This window comes from Neomonachus schauinslandi, chromosome 15 (genome assembly GCF_002201575.2).
Source record: "Neomonachus schauinslandi chromosome 15, ASM220157v2, whole genome shotgun sequence".
NCBI classification, from domain to species: domain Eukaryota; kingdom Metazoa; phylum Chordata; class Mammalia; order Carnivora; family Phocidae; genus Neomonachus; species Neomonachus schauinslandi.
The window spans coordinates 42,818,302-42,840,146 of record NC_058417.1 but is presented as its reverse complement, the minus strand read 5'-3'; the positions used below and the strand labels follow the sequence as shown (position 1 = coordinate 42,840,146).

At 38.5% G+C, this 21,845-nt stretch overlaps 1 protein-coding gene across 1 annotated transcript in view; it reads left to right on the top strand.

Annotated features, from left to right (window-relative positions):
- The window catches only part of NSF (N-ethylmaleimide sensitive factor, vesicle fusing ATPase), a 141,773-nt gene that overhangs the window by 38,563 nt on the left and 81,365 nt on the right, over window positions 1–21,845 (top strand). The window contains exon 8 of the mRNA XM_021678482.2: window positions 1,480–1,635. Coding sequence (XP_021534157.1) covers window positions 1,480–1,635 — 156 coding nt within the window. The remainder of the gene's footprint in view (window positions 1–1,479; window positions 1,636–21,845) is intronic.

The following is a 21,845-nucleotide window of genomic DNA, read 5'->3' as shown; positions in this document are numbered from 1 at the left end:
TCTAAGAAAAGTAACCCACCAAAATGATGATGCCATTAACTGTATAGTAATTCTGATTTGGGGTGATTTTCACTCTGCCGATGTCTTCCCCAGTAGAACGTAGAGGATTTTCATTGGTTGCATACCATTATTTCCAAGGTTATTTACCTTCAAATATGTGACCTTTTTCTTGATCCATAAATTATCATTTCCTCCTTACTGTTTTTTCTTAATTTTACAATAAAATATTTGTTTCATAAAATATAGAAACATTCACTCAAAAACAACTCACACACACTAAAATTTTAAAATTTGATTCTATTTTCATAATGTTTTATAATTTGTTTGTTGCCTAACATATTTCAAACTTCTTAATACACCTCATCAATGTAATTTTTAATGACTATATATGTTGTTATGGATGTAGGTTTTATCAGAATCTCCTGTTACTGATCCAGTACATTTCTGAAGTGATTTCTTTGTATTTTATACACCTTTCATACACCTTTTGTTAAGGTATCTTATCTTAAGGGAGTTGCATGACTTTCATACAACGTGGATATTTCTAAGTAATTCATGCAAAGGTGTGATTGATGGGCTTTTTTCCACTGATCAATAAAATCGTGTATTGATTTAGCATGCGGTAAATATGGCCACAAGAGGGCAGTAGAGTGTAAGAAATATATTTTTGATCCCTCTGTAAAGGAAATGAGTCCACAAAACCCTAACCCATAAAATCACCATCTAGGATAAACTTTTTCTAATGTGACCTTTTCGTCTCTAATTTAAAAAAAACTATATCATTTTCTTTTTTGTTTATAGTAGAGTGAACTAGGTACTTTTACTGTTTTTGAAATGGCTAATGTGGTTCTCTTGAGTTACTTTAGGTGGCACTATGACATTTAAGTTAGATAATTTTTATTTGTGAAAAGTAGAAAACATGAATTTTGAAATCATTAAGCCTGTAGGATGATTTTAGACTTTTGTGTGCAAGTGGGGAAAAAAACAAATAAGACCTCAGACTTAGTGCATCCTCTCAGGCTAAGAGGTTACATACAGTTTATAAACTTAATCTAGATAAATATATGTATTTTTAAATACACTTGCTTCAGGAGCCTTGAGGGATTGCTAGATTTCAGTTGCATTTCTAGCAACTAGTGTTGTCTTCATCAGATATACACATGGTGTTTCCTCTCATCAGCCAAGTTAGTTAACTTTGTTAGGATAAGAGGTTAATAAGACCGAGCTCCATGGATTGATCACAAATGGATTACCGCATGAGTTTAGACATTTCTGAAATGTTTTACTGGCCCTACGTGGGTCCAGACAAAGTAGTTAACATAGCAAAACTCATTCTTCTTATTAGAAAATCAGCTAAGAGCATGTTCATCTTTGCATAGGGTAGCTTCTGTATTCATTAAAAATGCCCAGTGATTTCTGTCTTTTTTCACCCAGTAATGAAGTTCTTGTTTCACATTTGATTACTTTTGTTTGACATAGGCAAAGCTAAAACCAAGGAAAATCGCCAATCTATCATCAATCCTGACTGGAACTTTGAAAAAATGGGAATAGGAGGTCTGGACAAGGAATTTTCAGATATTTTCCGACGAGCATTTGCGTCCCGAGTATTTCCTCCAGAGATTGTGGAGCAGATGGGTGAGTTTAAAAAGGAAAATTTGATAAAAATCTTGTATTGTTAAAAAAAAAAAATGCAATGAAATCTTTTTAAAAATAATGTTCTGAAATTATTTTTCAGACCTGCCAGTATATTTTTGTTTTAACTTTTTCTTTTAAAAAAATGTTCTAAAAAAATTTTTTTTAAGTATTAGAATTTTTAAAATTACATTTTAGTTTTATAGGGAAAATAGAAATATTTGGGGTTACTTTATCTTATTGATTTATTAATTTAAGTATGTCTATGGACATTTTTAGAAATTTCATTTTATTTATTTATTTATGACTGTTTTTCTCTAAGGCATATTTAGGAATTTCACCTGACTCTAAAGATCCACTGTAGGTCTAAGATTTACCCTGCTGAATCATCATTACTTACTAGACCGTGGGCATTGTTCTTATGTTAGCTATTGCTTCTTTTTATTGTGCTGTTGCATTACCCAATTAGTACATCTTCATACCTAGTAAATGGATTCTTGGCATGTTTTTCAATTAGATAAGTTTGATCCAAAAAGACAAATGCAGGATATACATGGGAGTTTCCATATTGCATATGAAGAAATGTGCTATTCATTTATCATTTCCTTCTTGAAGGTTTATTTAATTTATCTGTGTGTGAAGTGGCTTTATTTGCCCTAGTGGAAATGCTGTCATGACTGTTTTCATATCCATATCATAGGTTGAATTGGAATGTGAGCAATAGAATATCTGAGAAAGGAATTTATAACATAACAGCTTCTGGCAGACTATTAGTATAAAAACAGTATCTAAAAAAAACCTGAAGGAATATGAATATATTACTCCCTTCACCTCCATCATTCTTTATCTTTACATTGCTACTGGCAGATAAAAGTATGGTGGGGAAAGAACTGCTTTCTAGGCACTAAGTGCTTGGTTCTGTTAGCCTCCTATTGTTGGTAGCCTTTCTGCCTGGCCGTTCACTCTGATAAATTACAGGCATAGCACACACCTGTTCTCTGGGTAAAGGTCGAGTTTGGAGTTGGATTAAGAGAAAATGACAGAGACCCTCATCACCTGAGTTTTATACACCTTGAGATGGCAATAACATACTTTTTTTATCTGAAAGATAACAAAGACCAAGTCCATAAAAAACAGAATTTTAATTTGGAACATAGTAAAAAATGTGGTAATTCACTATCTTGGTAATGTGTATTTTGAAGCACAGTAAGTCCATAAAGCTTTTTGATCAAGACATGGAAATGTTGTTTGCATATATTTTGGGTATCAGGAGAGATAAAAGGATGATTTTAAATGTTCTGTTATTCTTATGGCATATTTTTTACTGGTTTTCAAGGCTGAGCTCAGTGCAGAAAGAGTCTAATGATTCTGTTTCTTTGAACCTTTATATTATCCGGCCAACAAGTAGAAAAATAACGGCTTCTGTAATAAGCTATATTTTTAATTATATTATAAATATTTTCTCACAGTTTTTGGAAGCTATCAAGGATTCAGTTATTCAGATATGTGTTTCCTGTTTGTGCATTATCCAAACCCTACTCATGAGGGCCTCCGTCTGCAGTTGGGCAGATAATACGAAAGGGGCAAAACTCATACTGGTTGATTTGTGACTTTGCCAGCTGTTGGAGAGTTTGGAATTAAATCAAAACAGATTTGGAATTTTTGAGTGAATTTAATCTGTGTTTCTGCAATCCATAATATTGAAATCAGTTAAATTATAATAATTTTCTTTTTGTTATCGTCAACATGTTTTTTGACTAAGAATCATGGATTTCAATTTTGTTTGTGAGGGCTACTATCCAGAACCTTTTTTGTGGATTTATTTTTCTAATATTTTTACATTAATTGGATAAAAAATGAGTTCTGTTCTTTAAAAAAATTTTTTTTTCTCTTTATGGCTTTTTGCCATCAAGATGCATGTTATCAATTTGATTTAAAAAATATAAAACTACCTTTGCTTTTGAGCTAAATTGAAAGACATTATTTTCTTTATTCTGAATGAAGATTGTCAGTGTCCTAAAGCTCATTTTTATGGTAAAATGGCTGAGAAATAATTCTCTTGCTATGCATATGTCATTCCGCGTTTTCCATTAGAGTCTTCTTTCTTCCTTTGAGTTTTGGGGGAATTACATAGTGGAATACCTCATTGTAGTCCAAGAACAGTGTGGTTATAAAATTCTCATTAGGCTTTGGTAAAGGTATATAAAAGTACACATTGCTACATTTGGATAGAATATAAAAACAACCCTGCACAAGTTCTTTTTATAGATATGCTGTGTTCTTTTACCCTGTCAGGTGGGAACAAAACTGTCTGATTTTTTCCCTCTCTCTTTATTAGCTAAATAGCTAAACTTCTATGGTTTGGGGATCCGATTGGACACTGGGCGTGATTGTTTAAATCAATTAAAATGGAAAAAAATAGTGATTAGGAAAGAATAATTTATGTAGGTTATGGGGCTGTTTTGTTTTGTTTTAAGCACAGAACTATTTTTACTTTTGGCTTGAGACCAAATCATTGTGTTTACCATGGAGTCTAGAGTTATGTCTACTTTGTAAGTAGGAATCCTAACTAAATGGATCTTTTTGCCTATATATCAAAGTTGCAAGTTCACAGAGTGATAAATTTAGAATTCTCTTCTCTCATTGTGTTTATGAGTGATAATTTTGCTTCTAGGTAATACAGTTCTTTCCTTTTGCTTATAAAACTTCATGTTCCGGGCGCCTGGGTGGCTCAGATGGTTAAGCGTCTGCCTTCGGCTCAGGTCATGATCCCAGGGTCCTGGGATCGAGTCCCACATCGGGCTCCCCGCTGAGCGGGGAGCCCGCTTCTCCCTCTGACCCTCTCCCCTCTCATGCTGTTTCTCTCTCGCTCGCTCTCTAAAAAATAAATAAAATCTTAAAAAAAAAAAAACAAAAAAAAAACTTCATGTTCCTTTCCACGATTGTGGATGTAGTTTGGAAATGTGCAGAATGTTGTGGTGAGGTATATGAAGACCAAAGGGCTAACCAGAGGCACACAGTGATGCAGGAACATTCGAGGTCAGGTGAGGTCATGCACATGCAGTAAATGTCCTAGGAGCACGTTCTGAGTCCCAGGGTAGAGGTGTGGGCATCACAAAGTGGAGTCTGAAAGTCTTGGTGAATAAACTCAGAAGCTGATTGCTGTCCTTGAGCAGTCAGGTGTCAGCTGAATATATACTTGTGTTCAGACATTTACACACTTATTCCCTTGCACGCGGTTTTGTGGAGAGTGTTGCGGATAATTGATTGAGTCCCTCAGTTCTTGTTGTGGCTCTTTTGCTGGCAAAGATAGAGATTCTGTAAAGAAACTTCATTTTTCAGCATCCCTGGCAATTACCCCTAAGTTGTAAATGCCAGGGCAAAAAAACCCACCAAAAATCCTCTTCAAAGGACAGTGGAATGATTGTTAAAGAATTAGCATCTCTTAAAGTAGTTTTAGGACTAGGTTTACATGTAGCCAAGGAAAGGGGCTTTGGCAGAAGTTACCCGTTTTAGAGCTGGAAGGAAAAGGGTGTGCAGACTGAGAGGGTCTCCAGCCTCACGCTGCCTTTTGGTGGCTCTATACCTCGCAGAGGTCCAGGCCACCTAGCGGGGAGGAGAGCCTCTGTGATATCTTGTGCCCCCCTTCTTTGAAACGACTCTGTTCTTTTTGGTCCCCTTTCTCCATGCCTACCTCTCTAAGCCCATTTTCAATCTGTATTTTTAAGATTTCTTTTGAAATTCTAGAGGAAAGCAACTCTTCTGATACTGTAAGTGAAACTGCAGTTACTCTATGGAGTAGAGCACCGAGAAGATAAGGAGCCTCTCAATCACATGCAGACATCTTTCATAAGCTAAAAACAGTGCAAATAAAATATGGTGGAAGAAAGGGCACTGAGGTTTTGTACGCGCCATATTTGGGAGAGAGGGAGTTCTTGCTCAGATTAACATAAACACTGACACTCTTAAGAAGCATTTTCACACCCCCACTCATGAGGAGAGATTGCAATTTAAATGGGGGTTAAGACATCTAGCCGAACTCCAGGGCTCTGTAAAAGGAACCCCAAGGCTAAAGAGCTTATCTGAAATTTGAAAAAAAGAAAAAAAAATGAAGCTTTCTGACATTCATCTTTTTTCCTTGTATTAGTCATAACTTGCTTTTCAGCTATATTTTAGGTTTTGAATGCCAACCTGACATCTGTTCAAGTCTGCCTGTAATTTATTAGGAAAGGAAAAGAAAGCAGTTGCTCATTAGTTAGAGATGCAAAACTTCCCCCTTCTGCTTTTCCACCAAATACTTATAGATGATACTTGAATATGAAGAAGTAGTAATTTACTGATTTACTAATTCCGACTTCATATTGGGAAATTTGTAAAGTTTTTTTTTTTTTAATTGAAGAAATGGCTTATGACCATGTGATTTCCAAAAATCTCTAGAACAAGATTTAGAGCTTAAAGCTCACACCCTAAAAAAAATACTGTAGGTGCTTTTTTATAAGTTGAAAATTTTAACCTTGAATTAATTCTTGCATTGGTTTTAATTTTTTTTAAGGATTTTATTCATTTATTTGACAGACCCAGCGAGAGAAGGAACACAAGGGGAGTGAGAGAGGGAGAAGCAGGCTTCCCGCTGAGCAGGGAGCCCGATCTGGGCTGGATCCCAGGACCCTGGGATCATGACCTGAGCTGAAGGCAGATGCTTAATGACTGAGCCACCCAGGAACCCCTGGTTTTAATTTTTTAAATAAAATTTACTTAGATTTGAATAGAAATAATGTAGCTATGCTCATATCTCAGAGTCAAACCATTCATAAATTCAGTCAGCATTTTTTATTAATAGATAAACTTTTTTTTTTTTTAGATTTTATTTATTTATGTATTTGAGAGAGAGAAGAGAGAATGAGAGAGAGAGCGAGGGGGGGGGAGGGTCAGAGGGAGAAGCAGACTCCCCGCCGAGCAGGGAGCCCGATGCGGGACTCGATCCCGGGACTCCAGGATCATGACCTGAGCCGAAGGCAGTCGCTTAACCAACTGAGCCACCCAGGTGCCCCAATAGATAAACTTTTGAAAATAAATCTTTGAGGAGGCAGAACTGCCTATAGAGTCTAAGCTAATGGGTTAGATTTACTGGCAACTACAGGTGAGTTACAGATCAGTAATTGGGTCACTAGTCTAAATTTGAAACTATACGTCCAGCAGTAAGGAAATAATTAAATAAACTATGCTACATGCTCTTACCCTTGCTATGGAATACAGTGAAGCGGGTCTTAAAATGATACAGCTCCCAATGTATAGACATGTTTTAATAAGAAATATATATAAAACTGAAAGTTAAATGCATTACAAAAGTCTCTGTGAACACACATTAAGTTGAAAAAACATTATTTATGTGAAAGGGAAGTTAGGATGGGAAATACAGGGAGATTTTTGTTCTTTTACTCTCTGTACTTCTGCATCTGAATGTTTTACTGTGATCTTATATTTCTACTTGTATAGTTAAGAAAACAACCAAAAGGTAATATCACAGGCCCTTTATCTTTTGTGGTGGCTTCACTGTCAGCACAACAAGGGAACGCAGGAACAGATGTGTCCCATGTCCTTCCTGGGGTTTCTGTGGAGGAGAAGAGCACAGGGGTAATGGGACCCCCCCCCAGGGCTTTGATGGCAGCCCCTGACAGAGGGGAGTCAGAGGCACCTGTCCTTTTCCACTGAAAAGGTAAAACCAGTTTCCTGATATGTAACACACTACTTCCTCCTGTTACTTTTTTGCATTATGCTAATGGGTATAACCATGAGAACATTTGCATCCAGGCCTTTACTCAGCTGTGGAAGCCCGAGAGGGTGGAGAGTGGGACACAGAGACTGGAGGGAGAGCAGAGTTTCTGATGTGTGAGGAACTGTGCTTGAATTTGCTCGGTCCTCCTCACACCTTTCCACCGAGGAATCCATCTCCCGTGACTCCTGACTTAAAGTGGTGGGTGTTTCTTCCCCTTTTACTCCCATATTCAGATTGGTGATGATGATGTTGATGACAATGGTAGCTAATACTCCTGTAGTGCCAGGTGCTGTTCTAAGTGCTTGACATATATTAACTTATTTAATTCTCAGAACAACCTTGTCAGGTAGATACTATATCATCCCCATATTATGGAGATGGAAACAGTCTCGAAAGGTTAAGTAACTAACTAGTCCAAGACTTAGAGCTAGTAAGTGGTGGAGTCAGATTTGAACCCAGGCAGTCTGGCCTCAGAGGCCATACCCTTAACACTTAACGTTGTTCTTCTCTCATGAAAGCCTATCCTGTAAAACTGCTAAAATGGGCCTTCTCAGCCCCACTTCTTGGGGCCTCTGAGGCGGTCTTTGAGGGAGGGAGAGCTAAGGGTTTTTTGACTGTGGCATCATAGACATTTTTGGGCCCGATCATTATTTGGTGTGAGGCGCTGGCTTTCCTGTGCATTGTAGGATGTTTAGCAGCATCTCTGGCCTCTACCTACTAGATGCCAGTGGTACTCCCTCCCTACCCTTAGTGGTGAGAATCAAAAATTATCCAGACATTGCCAAAATGGCCCTTGGGGGGCAAAATCACCCTTGGTGATCTAGTGCAAGCCCCTGGCTTCTCTTTACAGGTGCAGAAGCTATGGCCCAAGGTTACTAAGCAAGTCACAGGCAGAACTAGGACTAGAACTTGGTTCTCCTGATTCAGGAACCCTTGAAGGAGGAGAAGGAAGTAACTTACTAAGTTTGTCCAGCTAGTAAGTGGCCAAGCTGGGGTTGGAAGTAGGATGTCTGGTTCCAGAGTTCGAGTTCTCAGCTGCCTCTCCAGGTACTGGAGAGATGGAGCCAAGAATCAAGGAATCAAGGAAGCCCTGAAGTTTAGGTCAAAGAATATTCTATGATGAGTAAATAAGTGCTGCTTTTGCCTTTCTCCCTTAATTAATTCTCAAAGAAATTTACAAAGTTGTCCATATAGAAAGGTTCTGAGAACTTAGACATGACAGGTTAGGAGGGTGGGACAGAAGAGAGGAGTTACTGGAAACCCTGAAGGTCTGTAGGTCTGGCCTCACCCCCCATCCACCTTTGCCCATATGCAGGTATAAGTAAGCATTCAGAAAATACACTGCAGAAATCGGACTTCTGCATTTAGGTATCAGACAAGACAACTTTCTAAACTGTTTAAACTTTTCCAACCTCTCCGTCTCTTCTAACGAGTTAAACCACCTCCTCCTCCATCTTCCTTTTTGTCATCCTCCTCTTCTTTCTCCCTGCTTCTCCTGCTTCTCTTCCTCTCCTCCCCACCCCCTTTCCTCTTTCCCTTCATCTTTTTTGGATTAGTGGCATTTTCCAAAATCTCAGATTTTTGTGACGGCAGGAGGGTATTGACTAGGAATATAAAGATCTCTTTATCTGTTTGGGTTTTACAGTTTGAGCAGAGAAACTGTCCCAATTGAGATTTTTAAATTTTCTTATTTCTGGCAGATTTTCTGGGACTTAAATGTGGCAAAAATCAATGGACTTCTCTTGGCCTGGAGAAAAAGTATAAGTGCTCAATGTATGAGAATGAATGAACTCTCTATAACACTAAGGTTTTATAAATAAACTATCTTTCTAGGAACTGGATATATTAGAATTGTCATGAGCTCAAAGACATGAAGCATTGGTTGTAGGACTGCAGTGTCTAATAGGTAATAAGTCCAGTCCACTTTCTTCATGTGTTTTTTGGTACCTATGGTAGCATTAATACAGGAAGGAAGTGATTGCTATGGGTGTGTCCGGAATCTTTGTCTTAAGTGAACTGTCAACTTAGAGATGGAACATAAATGCTAAAATCAAATAATCATTTAGAAGTTGAGCCCACCATAACCTAACAAGTGATATCAAAAGTCAGTATATGATAAAGTGCCAAATGAATGGTATAGATGAAAAGTCCTATTGCAATTTTAAGAGAGAGAATCCCTGAAGTCTTCATGGAGGCAGAGCTTGAATGAGGCCGTGAATGCTGGATGATTTTGGATAGGAGGAGAGAGGATGGTTGTCCATGCCCTGGGAAGAGTGACAGACTCAGCAAGGTATAGAATTCACAGCTTAGACCAGTCTAGCAGAGCTGTTGTTGGAAGAAGTAGGAAATTAGATTTAGAAGTTAAGTTGGGGTTGTATGTGGAAAGCTATGAATCAGGAGATGAGGACTTCTTTTTTTTTTTTTGTAAATACTAAACCTATTTGACCTTCAAGACAGACTCAGGTGCTTCTTCTGTGCTTCCTCTATACCTTCTATATACTTAGAATGTAGCTCTCTTCTTAATATACTATAATTATTCATTTGAATTACACTCATAAGGGAGAGTTTCTCAACCTCAGCATTTTTGACATTTTAGGGTGGATAATTCTTTGTTGGGAGAAAGGCCTGGTCCTGTTTGTGGTAGGCTGTTTAGCAGCATCTCTGGCCTCTATCCACTCAATGCCAGTAGCTCCCCGCCTCTTTCCCCCTGTGTAGTGATCAAAAGTATTTCGCCTGAATGGCAAAATTGCCCTGTATTGAGAACCACTGCTTTAAGACCTTTGAAGGCACAATTGTAGTGTCTTTTTATCCATGTGTTATCAACATCAGGGCTGTTTGGAGTGTGGTCTACAGACCATTGCTGGACCATGAACCATTGTTTCCAGTCCATGATGAGATAAATATTGAAACTGAGAGTAAGAATTTAGAAACTTTTTTAGCAATTTAACATTAACACAGTGTTTTTTATTGTTTTTATAAGAATATCGATTAGAAACTTTTTAAGAAAAAAAAACTGGACCTTAGCATAGATAGTTTGAGAAGTATTGCCCTATGTAAATATTTGATAAATGAATGACATTTTTTTTAAGATTTTTATTTTTATTTATTTGACAGAGAGAGAGAGAGCAAGAGGAGGAACACAAGCAGGGGGAGTGGGAGAGGGAGAAGCAGGCTTCCCACGGAGCAGGGAGCCCGATGCAGGGCTCGATGCGGAGCTCGATTCCAGGACCCTGGGATCATGACCTGAGCCGAAGGCAGACGCTCAACGACTGAGCCACCCAGGTGCCCCAATGAATGACATTTTTTAAAAAGATTTTGTTTTTAAGTAATCTCTACACCCAATGCGGGACTCGAACTCACAACCCCAAGATCAAGAGTTGCATGCTTCACCGACTGAGCCAGCCAGGCCAGGTGCCCCTAAATGAATGAAATTTTTTAACAAATGATTATAATGAGGAGTCATTGGAGAATTTTAGCAGTGGGATAAGACGAAGTGAATGTTTTAGGATAGTTAATATGGTTATTCTGTGTGAAAAGGATTGCTCTAGAGAAGAGCCTGGGAGACCAGTAGATTCTCCCATTTGTGTGGTCCTTAGAACCTGGATTGGGATGGTGGCAGTGGGGATGGAAAAGGAAGAAAAGACGCAAAAAAGGTTACAGAGATGAAATTGGCAGAATTTGGTGATTACTTATTGTGGGTGACAGAGTTGGCGGTGAGAAGTCAGGTCTCACTGAGAAAATGTTAGAAATGAGACCAGGAGGACCTACTTTGGGGGGAGTGGAGATGTCATTGCACATATTTTTGTTACAAAGAGAAACTAGAACCTGAATTGAAGATAGGAAGAATTACTGATACTTATATTTAGTGAAGCCTAGCCTCAATCTCTGCATGTTTGAGAAGCACTCTGTTGACCACTCTTTCTTGAAATATCCTTTTTACTTGGTTTCTCTCACTCCAAGGGTTTCTGATTTTCCTTCTACCTCTGGCTGTCCGTTTTGGGGGTGTGTATGTGTGTGTGTGTGTGTGTGTGTGTGTGTCCTTTAAAATGCTGGAGTTCTTCAGGAGTCTGTCTTAGATCTCCTCTTTTCCTCACTCTGAGGCTGTTCTCCGTAAAACTGATCACACTGATTCCCATAGCTGCAGTTAGTATCTTGATGCCATCAACTCTCAAATATGCATATTTTGTCTCCGTCTCAGTTTAAAGTTCTGGATTTTTATCGGCATAACCTGTTGTCTATCTCATGATCACACAGATAAGTTCAAAATTAAATTCATTCACCTGCCCCTCCATCCTCCCTAAACATGCTCCTACTCCTGTTTTCTGTCTTAGGTAGTGCTCTAGCCGAAAATTTGGGCACCTTCTTTAACTCTCCTCTCTCCCTCCCCTCCACTTCCCAGATAGTCACAGAACAGACCATCAGTGCTACAGTCTCCTCACTCTTTCAGATCTGTCCAGTCTCTCCGTCTCCCCCTCCCTCCGGTCCCTGCCACTGCCTTGTCAGGATCCCTTGCCTGCATTGCTCTCTGGGCCTTTAGCCTTGCCCTTCTCCAGTCCATTCTTTACACTATAACTGGAGTGATTTTTTTTAAAAAGGGAAGTCTGATCCTGTCACTCCACTGGTTAAAACTCTCCAGTAGCTCTCAGCTACCTCCATGGTTTATAAGCCCTATGTGTTCTGGCCCCTGACAAACTTCCCCTCTTCCCGAAGCCTGTGCCCCTCCCCCATGCTCTGGGTTCCAGCCAACCTGTCCTATTTCAGTTCCTCATGCTACTGTCTCTTAACCTCTGTACCCCTGGGTACATTTCACCATCTTTTTATCCCACTCCTGTTCATCCTCACTATCAAACACTCCATAGAGGTAGTTGGTTGGTATGATTCTGTTGCCTAAGATACTCTTACAGCTCTGTAGGAGGCAAAAATCTTTAATCCATTGCCTTTAGTCAAATGTTTATAGATCTATTTCCTTATCTTAAACTTTTGTTGCTGTTGAAGATAGTTAACGCCTTAGATTATCCTCTTACAATGTTCGGTAATTGCCCATTTTGAACAGTGTTTGTTGATAAGGTAGTCAAGGGGACACTTAGAAATATTTTTTATTTGTGAACTCATACTTGGCTGATTTATGTTTACTTTTTATCACATTCCATCAGAGAGGAGGTGATAAATGCTCTACCACTTCTATAAATCTTGTCAGTTTCTTATATGTGAATACTGATTTAGAAAAATGACTATCTGGATAGGATATTGGAGGAAGGGAGGTGGAAGAAAGAATTAGTGATAATGTTAGCAAAAAGCTGCATGGAACTTAATACAGAATTATTTAGGAGAGTACTTCTACCGGGACGCTAAAAAGAGACTTTTCATAGAGTTCCATATGACTCGTTACTTGGAGCAGTATACCTTTGATAGTATGTTTATAATTTAAAAAAACCTGCAAGAAACGTGGGTTTCTTTTTGTTTTTGCTTTTTGTTTTTTAAATAACACGATGTTCTTTCAGGTTTTTCAAAGAAGTTAGAGTAGACCGCAGTAAATCCCTTCCATATACCATTTTCCTAATTGTGTAAAATTTGACATTGGAAGTTACTGTAGATAATGTATTCAGTACTCAAAGATATCCTGTACTTGTGGCTTTGAGTTCTTCATTAACACCTCAGGCTCTTAACATGGTATCTTTTCTCTGGGCAAGTGATAGTTTGAGTTCTGTTCCTATTCCAGAGTGACTGAAAACCGATATATAAAGATACATACATCTGTAGCTTGAACTTCTCTGCCGTTTATACATGTATTTACTCAAACTTATCCACAATGACATAATTTTTTTGGAAGTGCTTTGATTTTTAAAAAATCTACCTAGAATCCTGTCATGAGGGAGAAAACTTAGCAAGACTTAAGAGCCTTTTGATAATGAATGGTTACTACAGGATAAACCTATAATTAGGATGCTGCCAAGCCACACATTAGATACATTCAGTCAAATCTCAGATATACGTAGGCGAATTATCCAGACTGCTGACTATTAGTGCATTCCAGGGACATTTCTCTGCTGATCCACAACTACTTTTTTGCCTGACGCTTTTCCTGTGTTACTGAACTTTTTCTACAAAACTTCTCTTGATTCTTTTTGCTTTTCTGTCTGCCACCTGATTACTTGGCTTCTTCCGTAACTCATTTAGACAACCAGTTGTGGCTGTGATGAGCTTAGACCAAGGGAGATAGGGAAGACGTGCTTCACTTGAGTTACAGATTCTCTGTAATCTCTTTCTCTGGATGGAGAAGTCTGCCCGTATGTGATCATAAATGACAGAACTCAGCTGTTCAAAATTCAGATTTGTCTTATAAGTAGTAATGGCTCCAGGTGGGACACTGTATCCACACGAGGAGAGAAAGATGATAGTTTTTTACCATAGACAAAAGATTGAATCCTTTTCTTCATTTTATGTAAAAATGAATTTTTAAAAAGTTGAATTGGTTGAACTTGTAGTTGAATAATTCTGTTTTTGACAACTCCTATAAGAATTTGAAGGAAAAGATCATTTAGAAGGATACCTAGAAACAGAATAAAAGTCATTGTTTATGTTTATTACCTTAATTATCCAATCCATTCTCAGACACTATTTTGCCCCTTTTGCTTGTAGCCCCTTTGCTTTCTGCACTCAGTTGCTGCTGTCAAGGTATGACAGTTGCTCAAAAGGATTGTCACCCATTTTGCATTATCTAATACTCCTCTCTATGAGAGAACCACAAGTAGACAGTATATCCGTAAATATAGTAGATTTAAGTACATTAAGGTAGCTATATATTTGAATCAGAATTAGACCAGGTTAGAGTAGGAGACCTTAGAAATTAACTAGTCTAAAATTTTCCAAATTTACTTAAACTTACTTAAGCATACGTACATAAAGATAATGTTCCAAGGAAACACCAGTTTTGAGAAACACTGATTTTTATTCATGTCATTCTTATTTTGTAGATGAGGACATTGGGGCCCCAGAAGAGTAAGCAGCTTATTTAAGCTAAAGGAAGAGGGGGCTAGAATCCAAGTTGCCTTACTCCCAGCCTGGTACCCTTTTGGTTTCTTGATTCAGCCACTGAAAATGTTTGATTTATTACTGGGTTTTTTTATTCCTGATTTCACAACTTGGATGTGAAGCCATAGTTCCAGTTCTCTAGGATAAGCTTCATTATTTTTTGGAGTCTGAATTTGATTCAGAAAGCCCCATCCTGCCTTTAGACCACTTCAGGTTTTCTGGTGGGCCTGAAGGTTCCAGAGATAGTACTTTTCTTTTTTTTTAAATCTACTCATCACCTTTCCAGCTTTGATAGGGTCTTTTTTTTTTTTCTTTAAATGTTTTATTTATTTATTCATGAGAGTCAGAGAGAGAGAGGCAGAGGCAGAGGGAGAAGCAGGCTCCCCGCCTAGCAGGGAGCCCGATGCGGGACTTGATCCCAGGACCCTGGGATCATGACCCGAGCCGAAGGCAGACGCTTAACCGTCTGAGCCACCCAGGCGCCCATGATAGGGTCTTTTATTAGATCTCTCAGATCTAAGATTTCTGTTTATAAAAATACTTTTATTAATTTTTTTAATTATAGAAATACATGTTTATTATTTTAAAAATACACAAGTAAAAAGATAATCACTCAGTATAAAAGAAAAACACCTGAAAACTGTTATTAATATCTGGAGTATATCATTTTATTAGTTTTTGCTTTGCATATATATACACACACATATATATATGTATGTATGGAGGGGGACAAAAATGTGTTTTCCTGTTTTGTAATCTCTTCTCCTCCACTCAGTAATGTAAAGTTTTTCTTAAATATTCTATAATTTATTTTATAGAATGAAAATGCTGTAGCTTATTTAATCAGTCCACTACAGTTAGACATATAAATTGTATTTACTTTTTCACTATTATACACTGTGTTGTGACAATGACCCTTGAAGCTAAATGTTTTTTGCATGTCCATATTTATTTAGGATAAATTCCTGGAAGTGGAATTTGGGAATCAAAGAGCATTCCCAAGTGTAAACCCTTTTTTCATGCACTGCCAAATTTAGACTTCCTTCTTAAAAAATCAAAATGTTATAGATGAAGTCAATCACTAAATAGGTTCTCTGGAAGAGAGAGAAATGTAGGAACTCTAACGGTTTACTGGGAAAATGATGGACAAGGTGTCAAGAGTGTTGGAGCCTAGTCTTAGATTTGTCATTGACGGACTGTGTGACTCGTTAGTGTAGTTTCCGCATTAGTAAAAAGGGGAAGATAGACTAGATATAGAAATGTTTCTGGAACTACTACCATGGGAACACCTCATTTTAGTGAGATATGAAGTCTGTACATAGACTCTGGCAGGGAAACTCATCCTTCAAGTTGCAGCTTGATTACCTTCTCTGGAAGATCCCTCACACATGTATCTTGCCAGGAGAAGGAATTTTTTCTCTTTGGTTTCTCATAGCCCTTTATCTATTTTGTTTCTGTACAGTTGTGTCTTTGATTTTTAATATTGAGCTCCTTATGACAAAGGCCATCTTACTCATCTCCTTAACTCGGCTTAGCATATTTTGGGGTATCTAATGGATACTCAGTAAATATCTGTGGGAGTTGAGAGTGATACGTAGGTCTCCATGTCCCCAGCCTATGAAATCAAAGAGCCTAGCCTCCTACTGAGCCTTGTCTTTTCCCACTCTGAAGAGCTTCACCATGTTTCTTCAGTTTTGGGGTGGTTATTCCAAAATGTCTCTCCTTCTGATGCCACTTCTGTTTAGTAACACAGTTATTCTCCATCTTTGGGGTCTATCAAAATTTGGGGGAGCTTTAAAAAAAAAAACCCAGAAGCGGATTCCCAGGTTCTCCCTCAGGTCCACTGAGTCTGAGCCTCAGGCAAAGCTGACTACGCAGTGCCGCCAGCGGCTGAGCTGTCCCTATAGTGCTCACTTGGCGTTGGGCAGATTGGTGTTCAAGTTCCGGCGCTCTTGTTCTGCTGTGTCTCCAGGGGAGAGTCTTTTTACTGCTGCAATCCTCAGTGCCTCATCTGCCATAAGAAGAGTAAAAATAATACGTAGCTCACAGGGCTTTTTAAATGGTTACAGAAGAGAACATACGAGAAAGCGCTTAGGACAGTGCTTTCAGTAGCTGCACTTCTAGCCTCCATCTGTCCCTTCTTGGGTTCTGTATGCATTAATTATTTATTCATTTCTTTTGCTAAAACATTTATGTTTTTCCAACTCTTAGAAGTTAATATGCTCAGAGTGGAGGTTTAATAATTCCATTTCCGAAAGGTAATATTTCATGTGAACTTATTCATGCCTTTTGTCCAAGCATTTAGTGGTGATTCTTAGATTACCTTTACTGTGTGTAACATGGCTCTATCTCCAGAAGCTTTCACCATCTCTCATTAGAATTCTTACTGAGGGGCCCCTGGGTGGCTCAGTCAGTAAAGTGTCCAACTCTTAATCTCAGCTCAGGTCTTGATCTCAGAGTTGTGAGTTCAAGCCCCACATGGAGCTCCAAGCTGGGTGTGGAGTCTATTTAAAAAAAAAAAAAAAAGAATTCTTACTGAAATGAATTCTTGAAATGTTCAAAACTTTGTTACATATATATATATTTTTAAAGATTTTATTTATTTATCTGACAGATAGAGAGACAGTGAGAGAGGAAACACAAGCAGGGGGAGTGGGAGAGGGAGAAGCAGGCTTCCTGCTGAGCAGGGAGCCCGATGCGGGGCTCGATCCCATGACCTGGGATCATGACCTGAGCCGAAGGCAGACGCTTAACGACTGAGCCACCCAGGCGCCCCACTTTGTTACATATATTAAACATGTTTTCTCATCCCACAAATAGTTATCTCTTCCTAGTTACCTTTATTTTCTAGGTCAGTGGAGTCATGTTTTCTTCCCTTTTTGCTTTGCTTTGCATGCATTTTTTTTTTTTATTAAGACTTTTTTTTTTTAAGTGCAGTTTTAGGCCCACAGCAAAAGGGAGGGGAAGATAAAGAGATTTCCTATATATCTCCGTCCCCATACATGCATAGCCTCCCCCATCATCATCTCCTACCAAAAGGTATCTTTGTTATCATTGAACCTACATTGACGCATCATAATCACCTGTGGCCCATAGTTTACGTTACTGTTTACCCTTCGTATTGTATATTCTGTGGCTTTGGACAAATGTATAATGACATGTATCCATTATTGTGGTATCATACAGGGTATTTTCATTGCTCTACAAATCCTCTGTGCCCTCCCTCCCCCCCATCCCTGGCGATCACTGATCTTTTTACTGTCTCTGTAGTTTTGCCTTTTCCAGGATGTCATATTGTTGGGATCATATTTTTCAGACTGGCTTCTTTCACTTAGCAGTATGCATTTAAAATTCCTCCCTGTCTTGTCACGGCTTCTTTTCAGAAGAAGGCTTCTTCTTCAGATTGGCTTCTTTCACTTAGCAATATGCATTTAAAGTTCCTCCATGTCTTGTCACGGCTTGATAGCTCATTTCTTTTTAGTGCTGAATTGTATTCCATTGTCTGGATGCACCACAGCTTATTTATCCATTCACCTAACTAGAGGGCATCTTGGTTGCTTCCAAGTTTGGGCAATTATGAATTATGAATAAAGCTCTTATAAACATCTGTGTACAGGTTTTAGTGTGGGCATAAGTTTTCAGCTATTTGGCTAAGTACCACGGAGTGCAATTGCTGTATCATATAGAAGGAGTATGTTTAGTATTGTAAGAAACTGTCTTCCAAAATGGCTGTGCCATATTGTATTTCCACGAACAACAAATGAGAGTTCCTGTGCTCCATATCCTCATTAGCATTTGCTCTTGTCAGTCTAGGGATTTGGGCCATTTTAATAGGTGTGTAGTGGTATCTTGTTGCTTTAATTTGCATTTCCCTGATGACATATGATGTAGGGCATCTTTTCATATGCTTATTTGCCATCTGTATATCCTGTTTGGTGAAGTGTCTGTTAAGGTCTTTGGCCCACTTTTAAATTGGGTTATTTTCTTATTTTTGAGTTTTAAGAGTTCTTGCTATATTTTGGTGCTTCATCACATATGTCTTTTGCAAATATTTTCTCCCAGTCTGTGGCTTGTCTTCCCATTCTCTTGACATAGTCTTTCACAGAGCAGTTTTTAATTTTAGCAAACTCCAGCTTATCAATTATTTCTCTCATGGATCACGCCTTTGGTGTTGTATCTAAAAAAACCCATCTCCATACCCAACATTATCTAGGTTTTTTCCCTACGTTGTCTTTTAGGAGCTTTATGGTTTTGCGTTTTACATGTAAGTCTGGGATCCATTTTGCATTAGTTTTTGTGAGGGGTGTGAGGTCTGTGTCTGGATTCCTTTTTTTTTTCTTTTTTTTCGCGTGTGTATGTCCAGTTCAGCACCATTTGTTGAAAAGACAATCTTTGCTTCATTGTATTTGCCTTTGCCCTTTTGTCAAAAATCAGTTGGCTGTATTTGTGTGTGCATGCATTTTTCAAATCCATTATTGAAAACTCCTAATTTTTTTCTGCTTCATTTTTTGGATCATTCCTTTTTTATTTTTTTATAGCTTCAGTAAATTATACTTGAACTATAAACAATATCCTCTTTATTTAATCTTCCTAGCCTCAGTCTCTTTTTTTTCCTTCCTGTCCTGGAATATTTATTTCAAAGCTCATTGTCTTTGCAAAACTAGGTGGCTCTGTCAGAGAATATCAAGGGAATTACAGAATCTCAGCATTGCAAGGGATCTTAAATGTCATTTAGTTCATACACTTTTGTTTGCATTTTCTCTCCATTTTTGCTAAATAACTTGTCGAGTTCCTTAGTCTAAGCTTAGATTCCTGCAGTGACGGGAATCATTCTCTTTGAATGTTACATTCCATTTTTTGGACAACCGTACATGTAAATCTTCCTTTTTTTTTTTTTTTTTTTAAAGATTTTTTATTTATTTATTTGAGAGAGAGAGAATGAGAGAGAGAGCACATGAGAGGGGGGAGGGTCAGAGGGAGAAGCATACTCCCTGCCGAGCAGGGAGCCCGATGCGGGACTCGATCCAGGGACTCCGGGATCATGACCTGAGCCGAAGGCAGTCGCTTAACCAACTGAGCCACCCAGGCGCCCGATGTAAGTCTTCCTTATGTGAAGGTGAGATGTGTATCCTTGTAGCTTCTACAAGCTCTAGTTCTCCCCACTAAGACTATATAGAACAAGGATGCTTCTCCTTCACTATGAAAGCTCTTAAGGCATATGAAGAGAGCTGTTCTGTCCAGACCTAAAGTCCTGCAGGATTCATCTTTTTCCTAAGCTACATCTCCCAGCTGGGTTGGTTCCTCCAGCCAGTCCTTTTATAATTTATTTTCAGCCCATTACCATCCTATTCACATTCCTCTGAACTTTAACATTTGTTTATATTCTCCTTAAGTTGTGAAACCCAGAAATCAGTGATGTCCTGCAAGTGTCTCCCCTGTTCTAAAATAGGCCAGAACTCCATCCTTTGTTCAAAACCTCAGTCTTCTTTTAATGCGTGCTAGAATTGCATTAACGTTTTTGACATCCACATTCTATCTTGGATTCTATCTCACGTTGAATTACTGTTGAGTAAAACCCCCAAATCATCTCTCACAAAACCATACCTCCCCCAGCTGTACTTAACTACAGAAATCTTACATTTATTCTTGATAACTTATCTTGTTAGAATAGTTCTTTGCTGTTCTACAGCTACAACTTGTCAAGGAATAAGAAATGTGTCCTTCTCAGCTTACGATTTAATTAAGGCCATAGAACATATACACTAAATAAAATAAAACTCTCAGAACTCTTAGAAAATGACTTAGTGTCAGTTGTAAGTATGAATGGTTCTCAGTGTCCTCTGGCCTGCATTAGACTCACCTGGGTCGGGGGTGGGGGGTGCTTATTAACTGGTCACCTTCCTCAGCTCCACTCCGCACTTAATGAATTCAAATTTCTAGGAGTGATGCCTGAGAATCTGCATTTTAACAGGCCCCATTGAACACTGGTGCATGTGAAAGTTTGATGACTGCTACCATAAGTGTTGGAGAATAGAACCAAAGATGTGATGCGAGTGAGGTAACATTGACACAGTCAGATGTGACAGGCTTAGGTGGCGTTACTTAAGGAGGTGATTTGTGAGGAGCAGAAGGACATGAACTTAATAGAGTGAGTAAAAGTTCCAGGTGTAGGAAAAGAAAGAATAAGTTGTCTGCCAGAGAAGATAAGATATTTGCTAGTCTGCAGCAGACACCTTGTAGAGCAGCAAGTAAAATAAGTAGACAGAGGGAAAAAGAAGCAAGGGAAAGCTGTAAAATTCTGAAACTAATAAGAACACATGCTGCCACATGGCAGCAAGGCAGGACCTGCCATAGTAGAAGCGTGATCTTTGTCATCAAGAATTCATGAAATACCAGGCCACACCCTAGAAGGGAGTGTAAAAGGGTGGGGGTGTCAGCAGAGATTAGTTTGGAGAGTTGCTACACATACCCCATCTTTAGTTCTAGGCTATCTAATGAGAAGATCTATATTAAATCTCAGTTGACTAATTTGGATATAGACCAGTCAGGTGGTAGACAGCACACAGCTGCTTGGTGCTCAGGGCGGAGGCCTTTTTCACTTTATCGTAACGGAACTCAAAGTGTTCTTGAGAATATTTTAAAGTTGGCGGGGCACAGCAAGTCTCTGCTAGACAGAATGATACCTGTGGATGATCAGAGACCTGGCTGCCCAAATGGGTCAGGAGTGAGTTTTTCGTCTTGAATGTGCCTTTTCCTTAAATATTTGATAAATGCACAGCTCAGCAAATTGCAGATGATAGCCTGTGTTAGATGCTGATTGACAGTCTTTGAAAGGGACAAACAAACAAAAAGGGCCTCCTGTATTACATTGTATTGTTGGAAGTGATGCTCCAAGTCCTCACTACATGGCTGGAAAAATCAAAACTATTTCTTAAAGTAGGTAATCTTATCATACTACTGAAATGATGAGTTGGATGGAAGTGAGAACATACTCATTGTTCTAGGAGAAGTTGGAATTACACAAACTTTAAAACAAAAGATCATATATTAATATCAACTTGTGATTATATTTCTGCAAGTGCATGCACTGTTTAAAAATAAGCATTCAAATCTGGTTTATACAACTGCAGAGAGAAGCTTGCAAGACTTGTGAATATGTCCTGACTTGCCACTAGTCTGTTGATAGTCTCCCTCTTAGGCAAACATGGCAAATCTGTCTGCATTTGAACTGGAAGCTACTTGGACTTCCCCTTTAAACATCAGCTGTCATTCAAAACCCACTTCACACTTTCTCTCTTTACAGATCACGTTGCCCACAAAATGAACTAAACACTCCTTAACCCTGATGCTAATTTGACAGAGATCACTTCTTTTTTTTTTTTTTTTTTTTTTTTTTTTTTTTTTT